Source organism: Coregonus clupeaformis, unplaced genomic scaffold (genome assembly GCF_020615455.1).
Source record: "Coregonus clupeaformis isolate EN_2021a unplaced genomic scaffold, ASM2061545v1 scaf0368, whole genome shotgun sequence".
Classification (NCBI taxonomy): Eukaryota; Metazoa; Chordata; class Actinopteri; order Salmoniformes; family Salmonidae; genus Coregonus; species Coregonus clupeaformis.
In genome coordinates this window covers 267501-294135 of record NW_025533823.1, presented here as the reverse complement: position 1 = coordinate 294135, position 26635 = coordinate 267501, and the positions used below count along the sequence as shown (strand labels likewise).

Sequence of the window (26635 nt, the reverse complement as noted above, 5' to 3'; positions counted from 1 at the left end):
GACACTGACTGAAGACAGCCTGGGCCTAGTAGAGAGACACTGACTGAAGACAGCCTGGGCCTAATACTGAGACACTGACTGAAGACAGCCTGGGCCTAATACTGAGACACTGACTGAAGACAGCCTGGGCCTAGTAGAGAGACACTGACTGAAGACAGCCTGGGCCTAGTAGAGAGACACTGACTGAAGACAGCCTGGGCCTAATACTGAGACACTGACTGAAGACAGCCTGGGCCTAATACTGAGACACTGACTGAATAAACAAAAAAACTACAGTAACTGTTGGCATTTCATTTTCCTGCTGTACCGATACCAAACCGTGACACCAAAACCCCATTCCATACCGAACCGTGGCTTTGGTGAACCGTTACACCTCTAGTAAATAGCCTAAGTATGTTGTCTTGTGTAGAGGCTTAGTAGAGATATCTGATACTGAGTCAGTGTAGAGGCCTAGTAGAGATATCTGATACTGAGTCAGTGTAGAGGCCTAGTAGAGATATCTGATACTGAGTCAGTGTAGAGGCCTAGTAGAGATATCTGATACTGAGTCAGTGTAGAGGCCTAGTAGAGATATCTGATACTGAGTCAGTGTACAGGCCTAGTAGAGATATCTGATACTGAGTCAGTGTACAGGCCTTGTAGAGATATCTGGTACTGAGTCAGTGTAGAGGCCTTGTAGAGATATCTGATACTGAGTCAGTGTACAGGCCTAGTAGAGATATCTGATACTGAGTCAGTGTAGAGGCCTAGTAGAGATATCTGATACTGAGTCAGTGTAGAGGCCTAGTAGAGATATCTGATACTGAGTCAGTGTAGAGGCCTAGTAGAGATATCTGATACTGAGTCAGTGTACAGGCCTAGTAGAGATATCTGATGCTGAGTCAGTGTACAGGCCTAGTAGAGATATCTGATGCTGAGTCAGTGTACAGGCCTAGTAGAGATATCTGATGCTGAGTCAGTGTACAGGCCTAGTAGAGATATCTGATGCTGAGTCAGTGTAGAGGCCTAGTAGAGATATCTGATACTGAGTCAGTGTAGAGGCCTAGTAGAGATATCTGATACTGAGTCAGTGTAGAGGCCTTGTAGAGATATCTGATACTGAGTCAGTGTAGAGGCCTAGTAAAGATATCTGATACTGAGTCAGTGTACAGGCCTAGTAGAGATATCTGATACTGAGTCAGTGTACAGGCCTTGTAGAGATATCTGGTACTGAGTCAGTGTAGAGGCCTTGTAGAGATATCTGATACTGAGTCAGTGTACAGGCCTAGTAGAGATATCTGATACTGAGTCAGTGTAGAGGCCTAGTAGAGATATCTGATACTGAGTCAGTGTAGAGGCCTAGTAGAGATATCTGATACTGAGTCAGTGTAGAGGCCTAGTAGAGATATCTGATACTGAGTCAGTGTACAGGCCTAGTAGAGATATCTGATGCTGAGTCAGTGTACAGGCCTAGTAGAGATATCTGATGCTGAGTCAGTGTACAGGCCTAGTAGAGATATCTGATGCTGAGTCAGTGTACAGGCCTAGTAGAGATATCTGATGCTGAGTCAGTGTACAGGCCTAGTAGAGATATCTGATACTGAGTCAGTGTACAGGCCTAGTAGAGATATCTGATGCTGAGTCAGTGTACAGGCCTAGTAGAGATATCTGATGCTGAGTCAGTGTACAGGCCTAGTAGAGATATCTGATGCTGAGTCAGTGTACAGGCCTAGTAGAGATATCTGATACTGAGTCAGTGTACAGGCCTAGTAGAGATATCTGATACTGAGTCAGTGTAGAGGCCTTGTAGAGATATCTGATACTGAGTCAGTGTAGAGGCCTAGTAGAGATATCTGATACTGAGTCAGTGTAGAGGCCTAGTAGAGATATCTGATACTGAGTCAGCGTAGAGGCCTAGTAGAGATATCTGATACTGAGTCAGTGTACAGGCCTAGTAGAGATATCTGATACTGAGTCAGTGTAGAGGCCTAGTAGAGATATCTGATACTGAGTCAGTGTACAGGCCTAGTAGAGATATCTGATACTGAGTCAGTGTACAGGCCTAGTAGAGATATCTGATACTGAGTCAGTGTACATGCCTAGTAGAGATCTGATACTGAGTCAGTGTAGAGGCCTAGTAGAGATCTGATGCTGAGTCAGTGTACAGGCCTAGTAGAGATATCTGATACTGAGTCAGTGTGGAGGCCTAGTAGAGATATCTGATACTGAGTCAGTGTACAGGCCTAGTAGAGATATCTGATACTGAGTCAGTGTAGAGGCCTAGTAGAGATATCTGATACTGAGTCAGTGTAGAGGCCTAGTAGAGATATCTGATACTGAGTCAGTGTAGAGGCCTAGTAGAGATATCTGATACTGAGTCAGTGTACAGGCCTAGTAGAGATATCTGATACTGAGTCAGTGTACAGACCTATTAGAGATATCTGATACTGAGTCAGTGTACAGGCCTAGTAGAGATATCTGATACTGAGTCAGTGTACAGGCCTAGTAGAGATATCTGATACTGAGTCAGTGTAGAGGCCTAGTAGAGATATCTGATACTGAGTCAGTGTAGAGGCCTAGTAGAGATATCTGATACTGAGTCAGTGTAGAGGCCTAGTAGAGTTATCTAATACTGAGTCAGTGTACAGGCCTAGTAGAGATCTGATACTGAGTCAGTGTAGAGGCCTAGTAGAGATCTGATGCTGAGTCAGTGTACAGGCCTAGTAGAGATATCTGATACTGAGTCAGTGTGGAGGCCTAGTAGAGATATCTGATACTGAGTCAGTGTACAGGCCTAGTAGAGATATCTGATACTGAGTCAGTGTAGAGGCCTAGTAGAGATATCTGATACTGAGTCAGTGTAGAGGCCTAGTAGAGATATCTGATACTGAGTCAGTGTAGAGGCCTAGTAGAGATATCTGATACTGAGTCAGTGTACAGGCCTAGTAGAGATATCTGATACTGAGTCAGTGTACAGACCTATTAGAGATATCTGATACTGAGTCAGTGTACAGGCATCGGATACTGAGTCAGTGTACAGGCATCGGATACTGAGTCAGTGTGGAGGCATCGGATACGGAGTCAGTGTACAGGCATCGGATACTGAGTCAGTGTGGAGGCATCGGATACGGAGTCAGTGTGGAGGCATCAGATACGGAGTCAGTGTGGAGGCATCGGATACGGAGTCAGTGTAGAGGCATCGGATACGGAGTCAGTGTGGAGGCATCGGATACTGAAGTATATGTGTAGGCCTGGAGGTTGGACGATTGGCTGATACTGCTGTTCTACAGGGTTTTCACTCTGACACAGTAAGGTTGCCCCACACTAAGCCCTGAGCAATGCTTTCAGTACGCTCTGTGTGTGGACACAGATTTTGCATATTAGATCATATGAAATATGTTGACGGGAAGCTGGGAACATCCTAACCGGTCCCAAAGTGCACCCTATTCCCTATATAGTGCACTACTTTAGACCAGAACCCTGTGGGCCCTGATCAAAAATAGTGCACAATATAGGGAACAGGGTGCCAATTTGGGACCATCCTAGACTGATAATGACGCATCAGTTCTGATAAGCATGTGTGAGCATGCTTGTTTTTTTGTTGTTGTGGGTCATTGATTTATTAGGGAAGTATGTTATTGCTATCATTCAGCTCTGTAGATGGGTCTGAGCTTGTCATGCATGGTGTGTATTTTATCAGATAGGCTCTTCTATGTTCCAGGAGGTTGGATGGAGGCCAGATCATGTGTCAAACTCAAGACTGGCCCGTGAGCCCATTTCAATATGGCCCACAGGTGGTTTGAGTAAAAAAAAACGATCTCAATCGACATTGAAATGACTAAAACCAAATCTAAACTGTGTAGAAATGATAATGAACCTTCATCTATAGTCTCTTCATTCTGTCTAGCTAACTGTCATCTACAGTGAGGGGAAAAAAGTATTTGATCCCCTGCTGGTTTTGTACGTTTGCCCACTGACAAAGAAATCATCAGTCTATAATTTTAATGGTAGGTTTATTTGAACAGTGAGAGACAGAATAACAACAAAAAAATCCAGAAAAACGCATGTCAAAAATGTTATAAATTGATTTGCATTTTAATGAGGTAAATAAGTATTTGACCCCGCTGCAAAACATGACTTAGTACTTGGTGGCAAAACCCTTGTTGGCAATCACAGAGGTCAGATGTTTCTTGTAGTTGGCCACCAGGTTTGCACACATCTCAGGAGGGATTTTCTCTCACTCCTCTTTGCAGATCTTCTCCAAGTCATTAAGGTTTCGAGCCTGACGTTTGGCAACTCGTGTTTTGGGTCATTGTCATGCTGGAATACCCATCCACGACCCATTTTCAATGCCCTGGCTGAGGGAAGGAGGTTCTCACCCAAGATTTGATGGTACATGGCTCCGTCCATCGTCCCTTTGATGCGGTGAAGTTGTCCTGACCCCTTAGCAGAAAAACACCCCCAAAGCATAATGTTTCCACCTCCATGTTTGACGGTGGGGATGGTGTTCTTGGGGTCATAGGCAGCATTCCTCCTCCTCCAAACACGGCGAGTTGAGTTGATGGAAAAGAGCTCCATTTTGGTCTCATCTGACCACAACACTTTCACCCAGTTCTCCTCTGAATCATTCAGATGTTCATTGGCAGACTTCAGACGGGCCTGTATATGTGCTTTCTTGAGCAGGGGGACCTTGCGGGTGCTGCAGGATTTCAGTCCTTCACGGCGTAGTGTGTTACCAATTGTTTTCTTGGTGACTATGGTCCCAGCTGCCTTGAGATCATTGACAAGATCCTCCCGTGTAGTTCTGGGCTGATTCCTCACCGTTCTCATGATCATTGCAACTCCACGAGGTGAGATCTTGCATGGAGCCCCAGGCCGAGGGAGATTGACAGTTCTTTTGTGTTTCTTCCATTTGCGAATAATCACACCAACTGTTGTCACCTTCTCACCAAGCTGCTTGGCGATGGTCTTGTAGCCCATTCCAGCCTTGTGTAGGTCTACAATCTTGTCCCTGACATCCTTGGAGAGCTCTTTGGTCTTGGCCATGGTGGAGAGTTTGGAATCTGATTGATTGATTGCTTCTGTGGACATGTGTCTTTTATACAGGTAACAAACTGAGATTAGGAGCACTCCCTTTAAGAGTGTGCTCCTAATCTCAGCTCGTTACCTGTATAAAAGACACCTGGGAGCCAGAAATCTTTCTGATTGAGAGGGGGTCAAATACTTATTTCCCTCATTAAAATGCAAATCAATTTATAACATTTTTGACATGGGTTTTCCTGGATTTTGTTGTTGTTATTCTGTCTCTCACTGTTCAAATAAACCTACCATTAAAATTATAGACTGATCATTTCTTTGTCAGTGGGAAAACGTACAAAATCAGCAGTGGATCAAATACTTTTTTCCCTCACTGTATAGTCTCTTCACTCCGTCCAGTTTTCTCAGTCTTCGAAACGAAAGGTCAGGGAGTATCAAATTCCATAAGTGCTGGAAAGAGGACTGTTTTTGCAATGATTTTGACAGCGAGGAGTAGAATCAAATGTAGGTGTGCTCATTTTCCTTTCCTTACTAACTGAAAAGATCTTGAGATTCAGTCAAAATGACTCATTTATCTCCCCAAGTCAACCAAATTAGCTAAATGTGTAGAGTTGACAAACATTTTTAAGTTGAGTTGACTTCAACTCGCTCAAATGTCGAAACGTGTTGAGTTAGCAAAATACTGTTTACTCAACTTAGAAATTCAGCCAATACAACTGAAGCAACATAACAGTTGACTAAAAATGTAAAGTTTTAGATAACTACAACTTACCAAATAGTCTTAGCTTAAACTTGATTTCATGAATTAACTATGTGTTTACTCAACTTAGAAATTCACAACCATGAAATCAAATATTCTGATGCAATATAAGTTGTTGACTAAAAATGTAATGTTCAACTTGTCTAATTGTCTATATGCTTACTTATTCAACAAAGATCAACGTGTTTACTCAACTTAGAAATTCACAACCAAAAAGTAAAATCAACTTAAACAACATAACAGCTTCAACTTATTTTGTGGGGGCGGAACTGATTAGAATAGCCAGCATGCTTTGCAACCGTCACATTTTTACATTTTGGTAAATCAGCAGACACGTTTAAATATAAATAATCCAAAGTGACTTCAATTAGTGCATTCAACAAAGGTAGGTAAACAACCACACGTCAAAGTAACAAATAAAACGTTTCTGTAACCGTTACTGAGAATGTTGTTGTAGTGAAAGTTGTAGTTAGTGGTTGGTTGACATTACCGAGTACACTGACAGCTTTGAAACTGCCGAAAATGCTGAAACATGAACAAGAGACATGAGCATAATGTTCACTACGGAAATCTCAATTATATAAATGTTTGGGTTGGTTAGTCAATGTATATTGTATATAGTCTACTCAACTTCATAGTAAGTTAGATTCATTGAAAATATTAAGTCATTTCAAAATGGAGGCTAGTTATCTCTACTAAAACCTATATTGATTCAGCTATAAATAGTAGGTTATACTGACCAATTGCAAAGTTTACTTGTTTTTCTTTTATAAGTCAAAGTACATTTGGTGTTAGGATAATTCTGCATTTAAAGTTGATAACTAAAGTTGAAATGGATTCAACTAGGAATAGTAGGTTGTACTGACAAATGGTTAAGTTGACTTAACCATATTTTATTAGTCAAGGTAAATTTGGTGTAAGTAAGGATAGCTTGAAATTTTAAGTTGATAGAGTTTTTTAAAAAGGCCATGCAACGTTATGACTTTTGAGAAGATTTGAAAAGAGGACACTGCCCCTTTTAAGACAAACGTGCCAAAAGAGATCCACACGTCTACAGTAGGCCGCATGTCTACAGTAGGCCGCATGTCTACAGTAGGCCCCATGTCTACAGTAGGCCACATGTCTACAGTAGGCCCCACGTCTACAGTAGGCCACATGTCTACAGTAGGCCCCACGTCTACAGTAGGCCACACGTCTACAGTAGGCCCCGTGTCTACAGTAGGCCTCACGTCTACAGTAGGCCACACGTCTACAGTAGGCCCCATGTCTACAGTAGGCCCCATGTCTACAGTAGGCCACACGTCTACAGTAGGCCCCATGTCTACAGTAGGCCCCATGTCTACAGTAGGCCCCATGTCTACAGTAGGCCCCATGTCTACAGTAGGCCACACGTCTACAGTAGGCCACACGTCTACAGTAGGCCCCGTGTCTACAGTAGGCCCCGTGTCTACAGTAGGTCCCGTGTCTACAGTAGGCCCCATGTCTACAGTAGGCCCCATGTCTACAGTAGGCCACACGTCTACAGTAGGCCACATGTCTACAGTAGGCCCCGTGTCTACAGTAGGCCCCGTGTCTACAGTAGGCCCCGTGTCTACAGTAGGCCCCGTGTCTACAGTAGGCCCCGTGTCTACAGTAGGCCGCATGTCTACAGTAGGCCCCATGTCTACAGTAGGCCCCCGTGTCTACAGTAGGCCCCACGCCTACAGTAGGCCACATGTCTACAGTAGGCCTCACGTCTACAGTAGGCCACACGTCTACAGTAGGCCCCGTGTCTACAGTAGGCCTCACGTCTACAGTAGGCCACACGTCTACAGTAGGCCCCATGTCTACAGTAGGCCCCATGTCTACAGTAGGCCACACATCTACAGTAGGCCCCATGTCTACAGTAGGCCCCATGTCTACAGTAGGCCCCATGTCTACAGTAGGCCCCATGTCTACAGTAGGCCACACGTCTACAGTAGGCCACACGTCTACAGTAGGCCCCGTGTCTACAGTAGGCCCCGTGTCTACAGTAGGTCCCGTGTCTACAGTAGGCCCCATGTCTACAGTAGGCCCCATGTCTACAGTAGGCCACACGTCTACAGTAGGCCACATGTCTACAGTAGGCCCCGTGTCAGTAGGCCCCGTGTCTACAGTAGGCCCCGTGTCTACAGTAGGCCCCGTGTCTACAGTAGGCCCCGTGTCTACAGTAGGCCCCGTGTCTACAGTAGGCCCCGTGTCTACAGTAGGCCCCGTGTCTACAGTAGGCCGCACGTCTACAGTAGGCCCCACGTCTACAGTAGGCCCCACGTCTACAGTAGGCCACGCGTCTACAGTAGGCCCCGCGTCTACAGTAGGCCGCACGTCTACAGTAGGCCCCATGTCTACAGTAGGCCCCATGTCTACAGTAGGCCCCATGTCTACAGTAGGCCCCATGTCTACAGTAGGCCCCATGTCTACAGTAGGCCCCGTGTCTACAGTAGGCCCCGTGTCTACAGTAGGCCCCGTGTCTACAGTAGGCCCCGTGTCTACAGTAGGCCCCGTGTCTACAGTAGGCCCCGTGTCTACAGTAGGCCCCATGTCTACAGTAGGCCCCATGTCTACAGTAGGCCCCATGTCTACAGTAGGCCCCATGTCTACAGTAGGCCCCATGTCTACAGTAGGCCTGGACAATGACCCCAAGCATACTTCCAAAGTTGTGGCAAAATGGCTCAAGGACAACAAAGTCAAGGTATTGGAGTGGCCATCACAATGCCCTGACCTCAATCCTATAGAAAATGTGTGGGCAGAACTGAAAAAGCGTGTGTGAGCAAGGAGGCCTACAAACCTGACTCAGTTATACCAGCTCTGTCTGGAGGAATGGGCCAAAATTCACCCAATTTATTGTGGGAAGCTTGTGGAAGGCTACCCGAAACGTTTTACCCAAGTTAAACAATTTAAAGGCAATGCTACCAAATACTAATTGAGTGCATGTAAACTTCTGACCCACTGGGAATGTGATGAAAGAAATAAAAGCTGAAATATATCATTCTCTCTACTATTATTCTGACATTTCACATTCTTAAAATAAAGTGGTGATCCTAACTGACCTAACACAGGGAATTTTTACTAGGATTAAATGTCAGGAATTGTGAAAAACTGAGTTTAAATCTATTTGGCTAAGGTGTATGTAAACTTCCGACTTCAACTGTATATACGCGAGGAAAAACATATTGGTGATTAGAAGTGATGCAGACAATTACATTGATGGAAGTTACAATCTATCTGCAATATTAAAGCTGATCTACCCCCTAAAAAAAAGGGGAAAAAAGAATATAACAGAAAAAAATAAAATAATCTCTATGCCATCAACTCTCGCCCAACCAAATCTTGCTTATTATGTTTTCATAAGTTGCATCCCAGAAAAACACTGAATTTCTCATTTGTGTCCTAGGCATAAAAAGTTTAACAACACCTGGAGTGGTATAGACTACGCTAAGAGGCTATTCTCAGACTAGGCTAAGAGTCTATTCTCAGACTAGGTTAAGAGGCTATTCTCAGACTAGGCTAAGAGGCTATTCTCCGACTAGGCTAAGAGGCTATTCTCAGACTAGGCTAAGAGGCTATTCTCAGACTACGCTAAGAGGCTATTCTCAGACTAGGCTAAGAGGCTATTCTCAGACTACGCTAAGAGTCTATTCTCAGACTACGCTAAGAGGCTATTCTCAGACTACGCTAAGAGGCTATTCTCAGACTAGGCTAAGAGTCTATTCTCAGACTACGCTAAGAGGCTATTCTCAGACTACGCTAAGAGTCTATTCTCAGACTAGGTTAAGAGGCTATTCTCAGACTACGCTAAGAGGCTATTCTCAGAATAGGCTAAGAGTCTATTCTCAGACTAGGTTAAGAGGCTATTCTCAGACTAGGCTAAGAGGCTATTCTCCGACTAGGCTAAGTGGCTATTCTCAGACTAGGCTAAGAGGCTATTCTCAGACTAGGCTAAGAGGCTATTCTCAGACTAGGCTAAGTGGCTATTCTCAGACTAGGCTAAGAGGCTATTCTCAGACTAGGCTAAGAGGCTATTCTCAGACTAGGCTAAGTGGCTATTCTCAGACTAGGCTAAGAGGCTATTCTCAGACTAGGCTAAATGGCTATTCTCAGACTAGGCTAAGAGGCTATTCTCAGACTAGGCTAAGAGGCTATTCTCAGACTAGGCTAAGAGGCTATTCTCAGACTAGGCTAAGAGGCTATTCTCAGACTAGGCTAAATGGCTATTCTCAGACTAGGCTAAGAGGCTATTCTCAGACTAGGCTAAGAGGCTATTCTCCGACTAGGCTAAGTGGCTATTCTCAGACTAGGCTAAGAGGCTATTCTCAGACTAGGCTAAGAGGCTATTCTCAGACTAGGCTAAGAGTCTATTCTCAGACTAGGCTAAGAGGCTATTCTCAGACTACGCTAAGAGGCTATTCTCAGACTAGGCTAAGAGTCTATTCTCAGACTACGCTAAGAGGCTATTCTCAGACTACGCTAAGAGGCTATTCTCAGACTAGGCTAAGAGGCTATTCTCAGACTACGCTAAGAGTCTATTCTCAGACTACGCTAAGAGGCTATTCTCAGACTACGCTAAGAGGCTATTCTCAGACTAGGCTAAGAGTCTATTCTCAGACTACGCTAAGAGGCTATTCTCAGACTACGCTAAGAGTCTATTCTCAGACTAGGTTAAGAGGCTATTCTCAGACTACGCTAAGAGGCTATTCTCAGAATAGGCTAAGAGTCTATTCTCAGACTAGGTTAAGAGGCTATTCTCAGACTAGGCTAAGAGGCTATTCTCCGACTAGGCTAAGAGGCTATTCTCAGACTAGGCTAAGAGGCTATTCTCAGACTAGGCTAAGAGGCTATTCTCAGACTAGGCTAAGTGGCTATTCTCAGACTAGGCTAAGAGGCTATTCTCAGACTAGGCTAAGAGGCTATTCTCAGACTAGGCTAAGTGGCTATTCTCAGACTAGGCTAAGAGGCTATTCTCAGACTAGGCTAAATGGCTATTCTCAGACTAGGCTAAGAGGCTATTCTCAGACTAGGCTAAGAGGCTATTCTCAGACTAGGCTAAGAGGCTATTCTCAGACTAGGCTAAGAGGCTATTCTCAGACTAGGCTAAGAGGCTATTCTCAGACTAGGCTAAGAGGCTATTCTCAGACTAGGCTAAGAGTCTATTCTCAGACTAGGTTAAGAGGCTATTCTCAGACTAGGCTAAGAGGCTATTCTCCGACTAGGCTAAGTGGCTATTCTCAGACTAGGCTAAGAGGCTATTCTCAGACTAGGCTAAGAGGCTATTCTCCGACTAGGCTAAGTGGCTATTCTCAGACTAGGCTAAGAGGCTATTCTCAGACTAGGCTAAGAGGCTATTCTCAGACTAGGCTAAGTGGCTATTCTCAGACTAGGCTAAGAGGCTATTCTCAGACTAGGCTAAATGGCTATTCTCAGACTACGCTAAGAGGCTATTCTCAGACTAGGCTAAGTGGCTATTCTCAGACTAGGCTAAGAGGCTATTCTCAGACTAGGCTAAGAGGCTATTCTCAGACTAGGCTAAGAGGCTATTCTCAGACTAGGCTAAGTGGCTATTCTCAGACTAGGCTAAGAGGCTATTCTCAGACTAGGCTAAGTGGCTATTCTCAGACTAGGCTAAGAGGCTATTCTCAGACTAGGCTAAGAGGCTATTCTCAGACTACGCTAAGAGGCTATTCTCAGACTAGGCTAAGAGGCTATTCTCAGACTAGGCTAAATGGCTATTCTCAGACTACGCTAAGAGGCTATTCTCAGACTAGGCTAAGTGGCTATTCTCAGACTAGGCTAAGAGGCTATTCTCAGACTAGGCTAAGAGGCTATTCTCAGACTAGGCTAAGAGGCTATTCTCAGACTACGCTAAGAGGCTATTCTCAGACTAGGCTAAGTGGCTATTCTCAGACTAGGCTAAGAGGCTATTCTCAGACTAGGCTAAGAGGCTATTCTCAGACTAGGCTAAGAGGCTATTCTCAGACTAGGCTAAGAGGCTATTCTCAGACTAGGCTAAGTGGCTATTCTCAGACTAGGCTAAGAGGCTATTCTCAGACTAGGCTAAGAGGCTATTCTCAGACTAGGCTAAGAGGCTATTCTCAGACTAGGCTAAGAGGCTATTCTCAGACTAGGCTAAGAGGCTATTCTCAGACTAGGCTAAGAGGCTATTCTCAGACTAGGCTAAGAGGCTATTCTCAGACTAGGCTAAGAGGCTATTCTCAGACTAGGCTAAGTGGCTATTCTCAGACTAGGCTAAGAGGCTATTCTCAGACTAGGCTAAGAGGCTATTCTCAGACTAGGCTAAGAGGCTTTTCTCAGACTAGGCTAAGAGGCTATTCTCCGACTAGGCTAAGAGGCTATTCTCAGACTAGGCTAAGAGGCTATTCTCAGACTAGGCTAAGAGGCTATTCTCAGACTAGGCTAAGAGGCTATTCTCAGACTAGGCTAAGAGGCTATTCTCAGACTAGGCTAAGTGGCTAACAAGCGATTTGGTGTGTGTACTGCAAAAAAAACAAACACACACATTTCTGTGCCTCTTTGCCCTTCGACCTACTAACACCAACATTACCACACACACACATTACCAGCGCTGTTCTGCTCATCTGTCCCAACACTAACCCATTAATACTCCTCCTGGAATGCTGTGACATCATCACCCTGACAGAGAGAGCAAGGAACGGAGAGAGGGAGAGAAGAGGGAGGCTGCTAGAGAACAATCGATTCATAGAGGGCATAGATTTCAGACACACCCTTCTCATCCCAGAGAGGAGGCAACACACCCTTCTCATCCCAGAGAGGAGGCAACACATCAGTCTCATCCCAGAGAGGAGGCAACACACCCTTCTCATCCCAGAGAGGAGGCAACACATCAGTCTCATCCCAGAGAGGAGGCAACACACCCTTCTCATCCCAGAGAGGAGGCAACACACCCTTCTCATCCCAGAGAGGAGGCAACACACCCTTCTCATCCCAGAGAGGAGGCAACACACCCTTCTCATCCCAGAGAGGAGGCAACACACCCTTCTCATCCCAGAGAGGAGGCAACACACCCTTCTCATCCCAGAGAGGAGGCAACACACCCTTCTCATCCCAGAGAGGAGGCAACACACCCTTCTCATCCCAGAGAGGAGGCAACACATCAGTCTCATCCCAGAGAGGAGGCAACACATCAGTCTCATCCCAGAGAGGAGGCAACACACCAGTCTCATCCCAGAGAGGAGGCAACACATCAGTCTCATCCCAGAGAGGAGGCAACACACCCTTCTCATCCCAGAGAGGAGGCAACACACCCTTCTCATCCCAGAGAGGAGGCAACACACCCTTCTCATCCCAGAGAGGAGGCAACACACCCTTCTCATCCCAGAGAGGAGGCAACACACCCTTCTCATCCCAGAGAGGAGGCAACACACCCTTCTCATCCCAGAGAGGAGGCAACACACCCTTCTCATCCCAGAGAGGAGGCAACACACCCTTCTCATCCCAGAGAGGAGGCAACACACCCTTCTCATCCCAGAGAGGAGGCAACACACCCTTCTCATCCCAGAGAGGAGGCAACACATCAGTCTCATCCCAGAGAGGAGGCAACACACCCTTCTCATCCCAGAGAGGAGGCAACACACCCTTCTCATCCCAGAGAGGAGGCAACACACCCTTCTCATCCCAGAGAGGAGGCAACACACCCTTCTCATCCCAGAGAGGAGAGACGGCTGCTTCCCAAATGGCACCCTCTTCTTTACATAGTGCACTACTTTTGACCAGAACCCTATGGAGAATAGGGTGCCGTTTGGGATGCACACGTTTGTCTGTTTGTGCTCTTAAACCACACCGTTGCTAGGCAGCCTTAGACCATTACCATATCTAGACTATCCCTCAAACACTCTGAAGACAAGACAGCTTCTTCAGCTACTACCACCAGAGTCTGAGCCTCAGAAAGAGACTTGGATTCTTAGAGAAAGCCTCGTCTTCTCACATTCTTGACTTCCCCCAAAAGTCAATACTAAGGCTTTTGTTTTGAGACAATCTGATTATGGCCTGACTGTTCAGATGATGAGGATGAAATGGCCATAATAACCATGCTATTAATATAGTAATAACATCTGAGTTTAATAACAATAACATGTTAGTTCAGCTAGTTCTGTACCAGATGAGGTTATTAATTTGGTATTCATATGTTACAGCAGTTTTGTCCTCTGTTAGAGTAGTTGATGGCCACGTGTAGGGCTGTTGCGTTGTGTTGACCGTATTACAGCCACACCGGCAGCCACTGTCCCGAGTGGCGCAGTGGTCTAAGGCACTGCATCGCAGTGCTAGCTGTGCCACTAGAGATCCTGGTTCGAATCCAGGCTCTGTCGTAGCCGGCCGCGACCGGGAGACCCATGGGGCGGCGCACAATTGGCGCCCAGCGTCGTCCAGGGTAGGGGAATGGCCGGCAGGTAGCTCAGTTGGTAGAGCATGGCGTTTGCAACGCCAGGGTTGAGGGTTCGATTCCCACAGGGGGCCAGTATGAAAAATAAAAAAAATAATGTATGCACTCACTAACTGTAAGTCGCTCTGGATAAGAGCGTCTGCTAAATTACTAAAATGTAAATGAGTCATGACCGCAGTAAAATTCCACGTAACCATTGAGTCACGGTAATCTCCTGTTATGCACTCTGGACATGCGTTGGTAGTATCCAACTCACTAATGGCCTGGTACTCAGGGCTCTATTGTCCCTCTAACCATCAGGTCCTAATGGCCTGGTACTCAGGGCTCTATTGTCCCTCTAACCATCAGGTCCTAATGGCCTGGTACTCAGGGCTCTATTGTCCCTCTAACCATCAGGTCCTAATGGCCTGGTACTCAGGGCTCTATTGTCCCTCTAACCATCAGGTCCTAATGGCCTGGTACTCAGGGCTCTATTGGCCCTCTAACCATCAGGTCCTAATGGCCTGGTACTCAGGGCTCTATTGTCCCTCTAACCATCAGGTCCTAATGGCCTGGTACTCAGGGCTCTATTGTCCCTCTAACCATCAGGTCCTAATGGCCTGGTACTCAGGGCTCTATTGGCCCTCTAACCATCAGGTCCTAATGGCCTGGTACTCAGGGCTCTATTGTCCCTCTAACCATCAGGTCCTAATGGCCTGGTACTCAGGGCTCTATTGGCCCTCTAACCACTCTGACATCAATGCAATCAAAAACCACATCAAACACTTATCATCAAAACAGTAGCATATTATGCTTTTAACACTCGCCTCACTGTGATCGGTCAATTTGAAGAAGGAAGATCAAATGTTATTTGTCACATGCGCCGAATACAACCGGTGTAGACCTTACCGTGAAATACTTACTTACAAGCCCTTAACCAACAATGCAGTTTAAAGAAAAATAAGAGTTTAAAAAATATTGAATGCAAATAGTGCAAATAGTCCGGGTAGCCATTTGATTAGCTGTTCAGGTGTCTTATGGCTTGGGGGTAGAAGCTGTTCAGAAGCCTTTTGGACCTAGACTTGGTGCTCCGGTACTGCTTACTGTGCGGTAGCAGAGAGAACAGTCTAGGACTAGGGTGGCTGGAGTCTTTGGCAATTTTTACGTCCTTCCTCTGACATCGCCTGGTATAGAGGTCCTGGATGGCTGGAAGCTTGGCCCCAGTGATGTACTGGGCCGTACGCACTACTCTCTGTAGCGCCATGTGGTCGGATGCCGAGCAGTTGCCATACCAGGCGGTGAAGCAACCAGTCAGGATGCTCTCGATGGTGCAGCTGTAGAACCTTTTGAGGATCTGATGACCCATGCCAAATATTTTCAGTCTCTCCTGAGGGGGAATAGGTGTTGTCGTGCCCTCTTCACAACTGTCTTGGTGTGTTTGGACCATGACAGTTTGTTGGTGATGTGGACACCAAGGAACTTGAAGCTCTCAACCTGTTCCAGTACAGCCCCGTCGATGAGAATGGGGGCGTGCTCAGTCCTCTTTTTCCTGTGGTCCACGATCATCTCCTTTTGTCTTGATCACGTTGAAGGAGAGGTTGTTGTCCTGGCACCACACTTCCAGGTCTCTGACCTCCTCCCTATAGGCTGTCTCATCGTTGTCAGTGATCAGGCCTACCACCGTTGTGTCGTCGGCAAATTTAATGATGGCGTTGGAGTCGTGTTTGGCCATGCAGTCATGGGTGAACAGGAAGTATAGGAGGGGACGAAGCGCGGTCCTCTGAGGGGCCCCCGTGTTGAGGATCAGCGTGGCAGACGTGTTGCCTACCCTTAACACCTGGAGGCGGCCCATCAGGAAGTCCAGGATCCAGTTGCAGAGGGTGGTGTTTAGTCCAAGGGTCCTTAGCTTAGTGATGAGCTCTGCAGGCACTGTGGTGTTGAACGCTGAGCTGTAGTCAATGAACAGCAATCTCACATAGGTGTTCTTTTTGTCCAGGTGGGAAAGGGCAGTGTGGAGTGCAATAGAGATTGCATCATCTGTGTATCTGTTGGGGCAGTATGCAAATTGGAGTGGGTCTAGGGTTTCTGGGATGATGGTGTTGATGTGAGCATGACCAGCCTTTCAAAGTACTTCATGACTACAGACGTGAGTGTTACGGCGCAGTAGTCATTTAGGCAGTTTATCTTCACATACTTGGGCACAGGGACTATGGTGGTCTGCTTGAAACGTGGGTATTACAGACTCGGTCAGGGAGAGGTTGAAAATGTCAGTGAAGACACTTGCCAGTTGGTCCGCGCATGCTCTGAGTACATGGCCTGGTAATCCGTCTGGCCCCGCGGCCTTGTGAATATTGACTTGTTTAAAGGTCTTGCTCACATCGGCTATGGAGAGCGTGATCACACAGTCGTTCGGAACAGCTGGTGCTGTCATGCATGCTTCAGTGTTGCTTGCCTTGAAGTGCGCATAGAAGTAATTTAGCTCGTCTGGTAGGCTTGTGTCACTGGGCAGCTGGTGGCTGGGCTTCCCTTTTGTAGTCCGTAATAGTTTGCAAGCCCTGCCACATCCAACGAGCGTCTGGAGCCGGTGTAGCAGGTTGAAACAGTGTAAACATGGTCGTTGTGGATATAGATTCAAAGCCTAACACAACGAAATGGACAGCGCTTTCTACGGAGATGATTAATACAAAATACCCATACGCATATTAGAGCTTATGCATACGAGTCCAAGTCCGAACCCCCCCCCTCCCTCCCGTGTGCCGCCATACAGTACATAGCCTAGTAGCTTACCGCATGGCAGATGGACATAAAACAAATCAGATTTAAGATTTGGTACATAATTGGTCTAGCCTATACTCTAAAACGTAACTCATTCTAGTAATCACCTTAAGAGTGTTGACTGTATTTTTTATGCATATTGGATGGACTGGTTACCTTCTGCTACGATGCAAACTTTCTATCCATGAGTCTGGGAGAGAACGTATAGGTCTAGGTGATGCTGTTGGTTCATTGGGAGAGAACGTATAGGTCTAGGCCATGCTGTTGGTTCATTGGGAGAGAACGTATAGGCCTAGGCGATGCTGTTGGTTCATTGGGAGAGAACGTATAGGCCTAGGCGATGCTGTTGGTTCATTGGGAGAGAACGTATAGGCCTAGGCGATGCTGTTGGTTCACTGGGAGAGAACGTATAGGCCTAGGCGATGCTGTTGGTTCATTGATTGTGCAGGGCGGCTTAGAGATGGCCTACAATTATAGTGAATTTGTATTCCATTTTTAATAGCCTAGTAATAGGGCATTTTTTAAAATATTTTCATAATTAATACGCTGACCCATTACCTCAGAATATCTCACCAACGTGCATTTCCCTCGCACTCCTTTCTCGAGCGTGCAGAGTAAGGGGCTGTCAACAGTTGAATGAAATATGTTTAGTTGTGAAAACAAGTTACTGTCGATGTTTCCCGAACCAATTTGACTTGTTTTCCCAAATTAATCACTGGGTAGCTGCAGGAACAGGGTTGGAGAGCCCATGGCATACAGAGTTTGGGCAGAATATCACATGTCGCGCAGCGAGGCTGCATGCTCCTCCAACAGTGGTGTGAAATAAGTGTTACTATAAGACATTTCTATATGCAGTCCAGTGTGAAAGGAGAGTTTTTGATGGTTGCCACTAAAAAGAGGAGAGGATCCCAGCTGATCCTGTTTATTTCTCAGCTGCTCATATTAAGCACATGCTCCTCTATAAAACCGGAGTAGCCGGTTACCCTGTATGATTGAAAAAGAAACTGCGGGAAAGCGGCCTATATTCGCTATTCGAGCATACAGATTACGTCTTTTTCCCCTGCCCCTGTTCCTGACCATTTGGTAAAGGGCCATTCTAAATCTAAACTAAATTTGACATATTAGTAAAGACAATATTAAATAGAGAATAGTCTGATGGGTGAAAATATGGTCACTTGATGAGAGAAGAGCCTGAGGCGAGGAACAGAGCGCAAGCTTTTTTTTGACTTTCTCAAATCATCAATAGCCTATAGTCGCATAATGCAGCCCAGATAGGTTTTGATTTCTAAGACGTTCTAAGGTTTGTATCATTCATAACTAAAGTTGTCAAATAGCTCTAAATCTAGTGTATAGGACCCGTTTCAAAATATCACTGTTATACTCAGCCACTTCATATGCTCATTGAACGGAATGGAAAAATATATTTTATATTTTATCCAGCTAAGTTAAATTATAATCTTCTTACTATAAAATCATATAAAATAATGGCATGGGACTTACAGTGAGGGAAAACAGTATTTGATCCCCTGCTGATTTTGTACGTTTGCCCACTGACAAAGACATGATCAGTCTATAATTTTAATGGTTGGTTTATTTGAACAGTGAGAGATAGAATAACAACAATAATCCAGAAAAACGCATGTCAAAAATGTTATAAATTGATTTGCATTTTAATGAGGGAGATAAGTATTTGACCCCTCTGCAAAACATGACTTAGTACTTGGTGGCAAAATCCTTGTTGGCAATCACAGAGGTCAGACGTTTCTTGAGTTGGCCACCAGGTTTGCACACATCTCAGGAGGGATTTTGTCCCACTCCTCTTTGCAGATCTTCTCCAAGTCATTAAGGTTTCGAGCCTGACGTTTGGCAACTCGAACCTTCAGCTCCCTCCACAGATTTTCTATGGGATTAAGGTCTGGAGACTGGCTAGGCCACTCCAGGACCTTAATGTGCTTCTTCTTGAGCCACTCCTTTATTGCCTTGGCCGTGTGTTTTGGGTCATTATCATGCTGGAATACTCCTCTTTGCAGATCTTCTCCAAGTCATTAAGGTTTCGAGCCTGACGTTTGGCAACTCGAACCTTCAGCTCCCTCCACAGATTTTCTATGGGATTAAGGTCTGGAGACTGGCTAGGCCACTCCAGGACCTTCATGTGCTTCTTCTTGAGCCACTCCTTTATTGCCTTGGCCGTGTGTTTTGGGTCATTATCATGCTGGAATACCCATCCACGACCCATTTTCAATGCCCTGGCTGAGGGAAGGAGGTTCTCACCCAAGATTTGACGGTACATGGCGCCGTCCATCGTCCCTTTGATGCGGTGAAGTTGTCCTGTCCCCTAAGCAGAAAAACACCCCCAAAGCATAATGTTTCCACCTCCATGTTTGACGGTGGGGATGGTGTTCTTGGGGTCATAGGCAGCATTCTTCCTCCTCCAAACACGGCGAGTTGAGTTGATGCCAAAGAGCTTGATTTTGGTCTCATCTGACCACAACACTTTCACCCAGTTCTTCTCTGAATCATTCAGATGTTCATTGGCAATCTTCAGACGGGCATGTATATGTGCTTTCTTGAGCAGGGGGACCTTGCAGGCGCTGCAGGATTTCAGTCCTTCACGGCGTAGTGTGTTACCAATTGTTTTCTTGGTGACTATGGTCCCAGCTGCCTTGAGATCATTGACAAGATCCTCCCGTGTAGTTCTGGGCTGATTCCTCACCGTTCTCATGATCATTGCAACTCCACGAGGTGAGATCTTGCATTGAGCCCCAGGCCGAGGGAGGGTGACAGTTATTTTGTGTTTCTTCCATTTGCGAATAATCGCACCAACTGTTGTCACCTTCTCACCAAGCTGCTTGGCGATGGTCTTGTAGCCCATTCCAGCCTTGTGTAGCTCTACAATCCCTTTTCTGTTTGACCAGAAATCAAATCCTTTGCTTATTCCTCATTTTTAGGATGGAAAATGGTTGAAAAATGTATATATGCCTTAATATATAAAAACATATATATACTCTTAGCCAATCGCTTTGATTTGTCACCAAATTTCATTAGCTCCTTTTAACTTCACGTTAGTGGGGCCTTTTACATGGAAACACCCCCATGGCATTGCTTACTCTTTGGGGTTTTAGGCTGGCTATCTGTAAAGCACTTTGTGACAACTGCTCATCTAAAAAAGGCTTTATAAAATAAATATGATTGATTTAGTATTTCAGATTGAACCAGACCAGACCTGGCACTGTCGGAGCTAGAAGCACAAGCATTTCGCTACACCCGCAATAACATCTGCTAAACACGTGCATGTGACCAATACAATTTCATTTGATTTGGAGTACAGTAGGTGGTGGGTTATTGTTGTTGATGGTAGTTGTTGTTGATGGTTGTTGTTGTTGATGTTGTTGATGATGGTTGTTGTTGTGTGGTTTCATGTTTGGATGGGTAGAACCTAGGCTTGGGCAGTATACCATATACTACGGCCACGGGATGGTGTTTCAATACTGTTTTTAAACTATTTATTTGAAGTTTTTTAATACATTTGAAGCTACTTTTTAATACCTGCTGTCAACTTGTGCAATACATTGGGAGATAAAAAAACCCCACTGCGTTTCACCTGCCACATTATTATGTAGTTTACGGTAGTCCCCAGTCACATGGTGTTTTGTTTACAAGCAACGATGAGAGACCAGAGCCTTGTGAGTCACTCACTGTTGAGCAGTACGCACCATGTGATCTAATTACAGTATAGAACTCACAACTAAATGTTTGCCAGCTAGATATCTTAGCACATTTTAGACAGTTAACGTAATAGTTATGTAAATGCTCTGCTGTTGTTAATTTGGTTTGCTAATTTAGTAGCTAGTTAGCTATCTTGCTAAGTGGTTAGCTTCTTCCAAAATAAAGCATTTGCTTGGTAACAGCAGAGAATCCCCTCCTGAATCAAGAGCCTTGCTGGCTAATATTCATTTTGTGTGTTCAGCAAACTGAGTAGCATTTTTGAATTACTTGTATAGTTTAGGTCAGAAACTGCAAAATGTTCAATGCGCTCATTAGCATTTAGTTAGCATTCTCTATGAGGATACCGTAGTACCTGTTAGCATTTTGTTAGCATTCCGGTAAGTGATGGTTTTTGGGCTTTAAATATTTTTTAAAATAAATACAGTGGATTCGGAAAGTATTCAGACCACTTGACTTTTTCCACATTTTGTTAGGTTACAGCCTTATTCTAAAATTGATTAAATTGTTTTGTTTCCTCATCGATCTACACACGACCCCATAATGACAAAGTTTTTATACATTTTTGCAAATGTATTAAAAATAAACTGAAATATCACATTCACATAAGTATTCAGACCCTTTACTCAGTACTTTGTTGAAGCACCTTTGGCAGCAATTACAGCCTTGAGTCTTCTTGGGTATGACGCTACAAGCTTGGCACACCTGTATTTGGGGAGTTTCTCGCATTCCCTCTCAAGCGCTGCACAGCTATTTTCAGGTCTCTCCAGAGATGTTTGATCGGGTTCAAGTCTAGGCTCTGGCTGGGCCACTCAAGGACATTCAGAGATTTGTCCTGAAGCCACTCCTGCGTTGTCTTGGCTGTGTGCTTAGGGTCGTTGTCCTGTTGGAAGGTGAACCATCAGCCCAGGGAGCCCAGCCAACAGCGAGTTGCAGTAATCCAGACGGGAGATGACAAGTGCCTGGATTAGGACCTGTGCCGCTTCCTGTGTAAGGCAGGGTCGTACTCTCCGAATGAACCTACAGGATCGGGTCACCGCCTTGATGTTAGCGGAGAACGACAGGGTGTTGTCCAGGGTCACGCCAAGGCTCTTCGCACTCTGGGAGGAGGACACAACGGAGTTGTCAACCGTGATGGCGAGATCATGGAACGGGCAGTCCTTCCCCGGGAGGAAGAGCAGCTCCGTCTTGCCAAGGTTCAGCTTGAGGTGGTGATCCGTCATCCATACTGATATGTCTGCCAGACATGCAGAGATGCGATTCGCCACCTGGTTATCAGAAGGGGGAAAGGAGAAGATTAGTTGTGTGTCGTCTGCGTAGCAATGATAGGAGAGGCCATGTGAGGATATGACAGAGCCAAGTGACTTGGTGTATAGCGAGAATAGGAGAGGGCCTAGAACTGAGCCCTGGGGGACACCAGTGGTGAGAGCACGTGGTGCGGAGACAGCTTCTCGCCACGCCACTTGGTAGGAGCAACCGGTCAGGTAGGACGCAATCCAAGAGTGAGCCGCGCCGGAGATGCCCAGCTCGGAGAGGGTGGAGAGGAGGATCTGATGGTTCACAGTGTCAAAGGCAGCAGACAGGTCTAGAAGGACAAGAGCAGAGGAGAGAGAGTTAGATTTAGCAGTGCGGAGAGCCTCCGTGACACAGAGAAGAGCAGTCTCAGTTGAATGACCAGTCTTGAAACCTGACTGGTTTGGATCAAGAAGGTCATTCTGAGAGAGATAGCAAGAGAGTTGGCTAAAGACGGCACGCTCAATAGTTTTGGAGAGAAAAGAAAGAAGGGATACTGGTCTGTAGTTGTTGACATCATAGGTATCGAGTGTTGTTTTTTTGAGAAGGGGTGCAACTCTCGCTCTCTTGAAGACGGAAGGGACATAGCCAGCGGTCAAGGATGAGTTGATCAGCGAGGTGAGGTAAGGGAGAAGGTCACCGGAGATGGTCTGGAGAAGAGAGGGGATAGGGTCAAGCGGGCAGGTTGTTGGGCGGCCGGCCGTCACAAGTCGCAAGATTTTATCTGGAGAGAGAGGGGAGAAAGAGGTCAAAGCATAGGGTAGGGCAGTGTGAGCAGGACCAGCAGTGTCATTTGACTTAACAAACAAGGATCGGATGTCGTCAACCTTCTTTTCAAAATGGTTGACGAAGTCATCCACAGAGAGGGAGGGGGAGGAGGATTCAGCAGGGAGGAGATACCGCCCAACCTTAGAACCAATATTTCTGGTACCCTCCTTAGCAGAGGCATCTGATTTATACAAAGGCACTGATTTCTCCGGTGAGCTATTTCCAACTCTTGGGATATGCAAAAAAACACAATTCCTTTACACACAAGTACACATTTGTACATGTGTGAAATTAGACAGATTATCAGCACCTACCTCTGAAATTCCCTTGTCTTCTCTCCTCCAGGTGTTAAAGATGCTGCAGTGAGTTGAGGGAGCTGAATCCTCAGCATGTCTGTCCTGTTGATGGTGGGTGTGGTGATGTGGGGGGCCCACGGAGGGGTCGGGGTCCAGGGTGCTCCGTGTCCCGGAGGGGGCCTTGGTGACTGCCCTACCCAGCAGAGCAACACCTCCGGTGGGGGTGAGACCTCCAGGGACTACTGCTACACCGCCCGTATCCGCTCCACCGTGCTCCAGGGCCTGCCCTTTGGAGGGGTGCCCACCGTCCTCGCACTCGACTTCATGTGCTTCCTGGTGAGTATAAAAAAAACACAGAGTTCAAAGGTCAAACGAAGATGAGGATACAATATTATACAGCCGTATTGTTCAACTGCTACATCGGAAATGTTTCTTCAGCCTTCACCCCACACACAACATACAGAGTAGTACAGATCTGAGAATAGATCCATCCATTCTTATGTTAGACACCGACTTCAGATTTTTAGTAGGGCCCTAAGTTTTCTATTGACCACTTGATCTGGCCTGGTTACGGGGCTAGCTCTCACATCAGGTCTCATGCTCAGGAAAAACTCTGTGAAGTATCTAGATGTGTTTTCCTTCAGACAGACGGAACTGTGTTATGAGGAAGTGTGCTTAACTGGTTAGATGTGTACAAAAACAGCTTTTAGCTGACATAGAACAGCCCCTCAAGGAATTTCACTTCCCAAAAGTACCATATTTGAGAAGGCAGCCTAATGTATGGTGAGGCTACTCTCTACCCCCCCGTGTACATTGGGACCTCTCCCACCCTACTGAAGACAAAGGATGAGCTTTTGACAAGCGGTCAGTTCTGTGTTTGTTTTAACGTGTGTATGTGTTACCATCCTAGGTCCTCCTGTTTGTATTCTCCATCTTAAGGAAGGTAGCGTGGGACTACGGCCGCTTAGCGCTGGTCACTGACGCAGACAGGTAAATCACTACACTGCCTTCTTTACTATGTGATCCCTGCAGGAATTGAACCCAAGACCTTGGCGTTGAGGATTTGCCAGGATACGGCTAAGGCTCCACACTCTTACCAACTGAGCCTCACAGACTAAGAGACACACTGGGAAAGAACACAGACATGTTTAGTATGTGATCCCTGTTGGAAGTGAACCCACAAAGGCTGAGGAGAGGAGAGGAGAGGAGAGGAGAGGAGAGGAGAGGAGGGTAGTGGGGGAGCAGAGGAGAGGAGGGGAGTATCCTTGAGCTGTTTCTACAACCTGATTGGAGTCCACCTGTGGTAAATTCAGTTGATTGGACATGATTTGGAAAGGCACACACCTGTCTATATAACGTCCCACAATTGATAGTGCATGTCAGAGCAAAAACCAAGCCATGAGGTCAAAGGAATTGTCCGTAGAGCTCCGAGACAAGATTGTGTCGAGGCACAGGTCTGGGGAAGGTCCCCAAGAACACAGTGGCCTCCATCATTCTTAAAAAACACAAAGCACTAGGCTGCAAAGATAAGAGGGCCTGGCCTGGGAGCACACACACATATCGTGACTACAACTAAGTTAAAAGTCTTTGACCACACTGTTATTTTGGTGAGTAAAAACTCATGCTTCCTACCCTTTAATCAGTTGTAAAAAAGGTTTTTGTATGGGCTATGAAGGGACCAGTTTTTCTAATCGGCTCACCTTTTTTGTTTTTATCCTGGAAAAACTCCTGGCCTTCGGGAGGATGAAAATTCTGTCAAACTGCAGCAACCTTCATATGAATTATATTTAGACTAGACTAACGGGGTTTCCTCTACACAGAGACAGCAACGGATGGACAATAGAACTCACAGGGCAGAGCTTGCTGTATGCAGGTTTGCATGGTTTAGGCCGGGGACTTGCTTTATGCAGGTTTGCATGGTTTAGGCCGGGGACTTGCTCCCCTTTTGACAGCGGAGAGAAAAAATTGTAATTGTAGAGTTAATTTCCTGCAATTCTGCGCATTTTGCTATGGGGGCGTAGAGAAAATGTTGCCATTATTAAAGCAAGCTTGCTGCAATTCTACACGTTTTTGCCATGGGGCAGAGAGAAGATTTAGCGATTTTTAGCTGTATGCACCTGCTGTTGTTAGTAGACTACAGTTTCACTGAAAAAACATCTCGTGTTCATCCCATACAGCATCTCTAAGGTTTAGGTCTATCCGAAGCTGCTGTAACGTTTTATGGAGAGAGTTTTTTGCTTGTCTGTCGAGTGATGTATCGTCACGTTTGTTAAATAAATACAGAGGGGAAAAAAGCACACTTGAGGGAAAACAATACGCTGCGTCTTCATGTCACTTTTAATGGATGATTCGTTGGAATCATTCGGAATTCATTTCGACATCCCAGTGAAGACAGTAGACATGTCCATATGCTCAGCAAGTAAAGCAATGTAAATGGCAATTACCTCTGCAAGCTGACACAGACCTTCGTTCATTAGGCTACATGATCAATGCTGTTTTTTTCCCAGAAGCTTGAATCTGATGTGGCGATGAAAGGGGTTCTTCAACAAAAAAACTCCTCCTTATTGTCGTTAGCGTTAGCACTTCTGGCGGAGAAAACTGCACTCTGGTAGCTAGCTACTTGCTACTGAAGTTAGCAAGGCAAATTGAAATATATTACACTAATCTGACAAGTTCTAAAACCAAGAAAAAATATAAACTCAGCAAAAAAAGAAACCTTTTTCAGGATCCTGTCTTTCAAAGATAATTCGTAAAAATCCAAATAACTTCACAGATCTTCATTATAAAGGGTTTAAACACTGTTTCCCATGCTTGTTCAATGAACCATAAACAATTAATGAACATGCACCTGTGGAACGGTCATTAAGACACTAACAGCTTAACAATTAAGGTCACAGTTATGAAAACATAGCACACTAAAGAGGCCTTTCTACTGACTCTGAAAAACACCAAAAGAAAGATGCCCAGGGTCCCTGCTCATCTGTGTGAACGTGCCTTAGGCATGCTGCAAGGAGGCATGAGGACTGCAGATGTGGCCAGGGCAATAAATTGCAATGTCCGTACTGTGAGACGCCTAAGACAGCGCTACAGGGAGACAGGACGGACAGCTGATTGTCCTCGCAGTGGCAGACCACGTGTAACAACACCTGCACAGGATCAGTACATCCGAACATCACACCTGCGGGACAGGTACAGGATGGCAACAACAACTGCCCGAGTTACACCAGGAACGCACAATCCCTCCATCAGTGCTCAGACTGTCTGCAATAGGCTGAGAGAGGCTGGACTGAGGGCTTGTAGGCCTATTGTAAGGCAGGCCTTCACCAGACATCACTGGCAACAACGTCATCTATGGGCACAAACCCACCGTCGCTGGACCAGACAGGACTGGCAAAAAGAGCTCTTCACTGACGAGTCGCGGTTTTGTCTCACCAGGGGTGATGGTCGGATTCGCGTTTATCGTCGAAGGAATGAGCGTTACACCGAGGCCTGTACTCTGGAGCGGGATCGATTTGGAGGTGGAGGGTCCGTCATGGTCTGGGGCGGTGTGTCACAGCATCATCGGACTGAGCTTGTTGTCATTGCAGGCAA

The 26635-nt window shown here is 45.8% G+C and overlaps 1 protein-coding gene across 2 annotated transcripts in view; it reads left to right on the top strand.

The window, feature by feature from the left end:
- LOC121555360 (CSC1-like protein 2) overlaps positions 1-26635 on the top strand; it is a 116625-nt gene that overhangs the window by 14415 nt on the left and 75575 nt on the right. For both annotated transcript variants that reach the window (XM_041869193.2, XM_041869192.2), the window contains exons 2-3: positions 23094-23380; positions 23955-24034. In XM_041869193.2, coding sequence (XP_041725127.1) covers positions 23138-23380; positions 23955-24034 — 323 coding nt within the window. In that variant the 5' untranslated portion in view covers positions 23094-23137. The remainder of the gene's footprint in view (positions 1-23093; positions 23381-23954; positions 24035-26635) is intronic.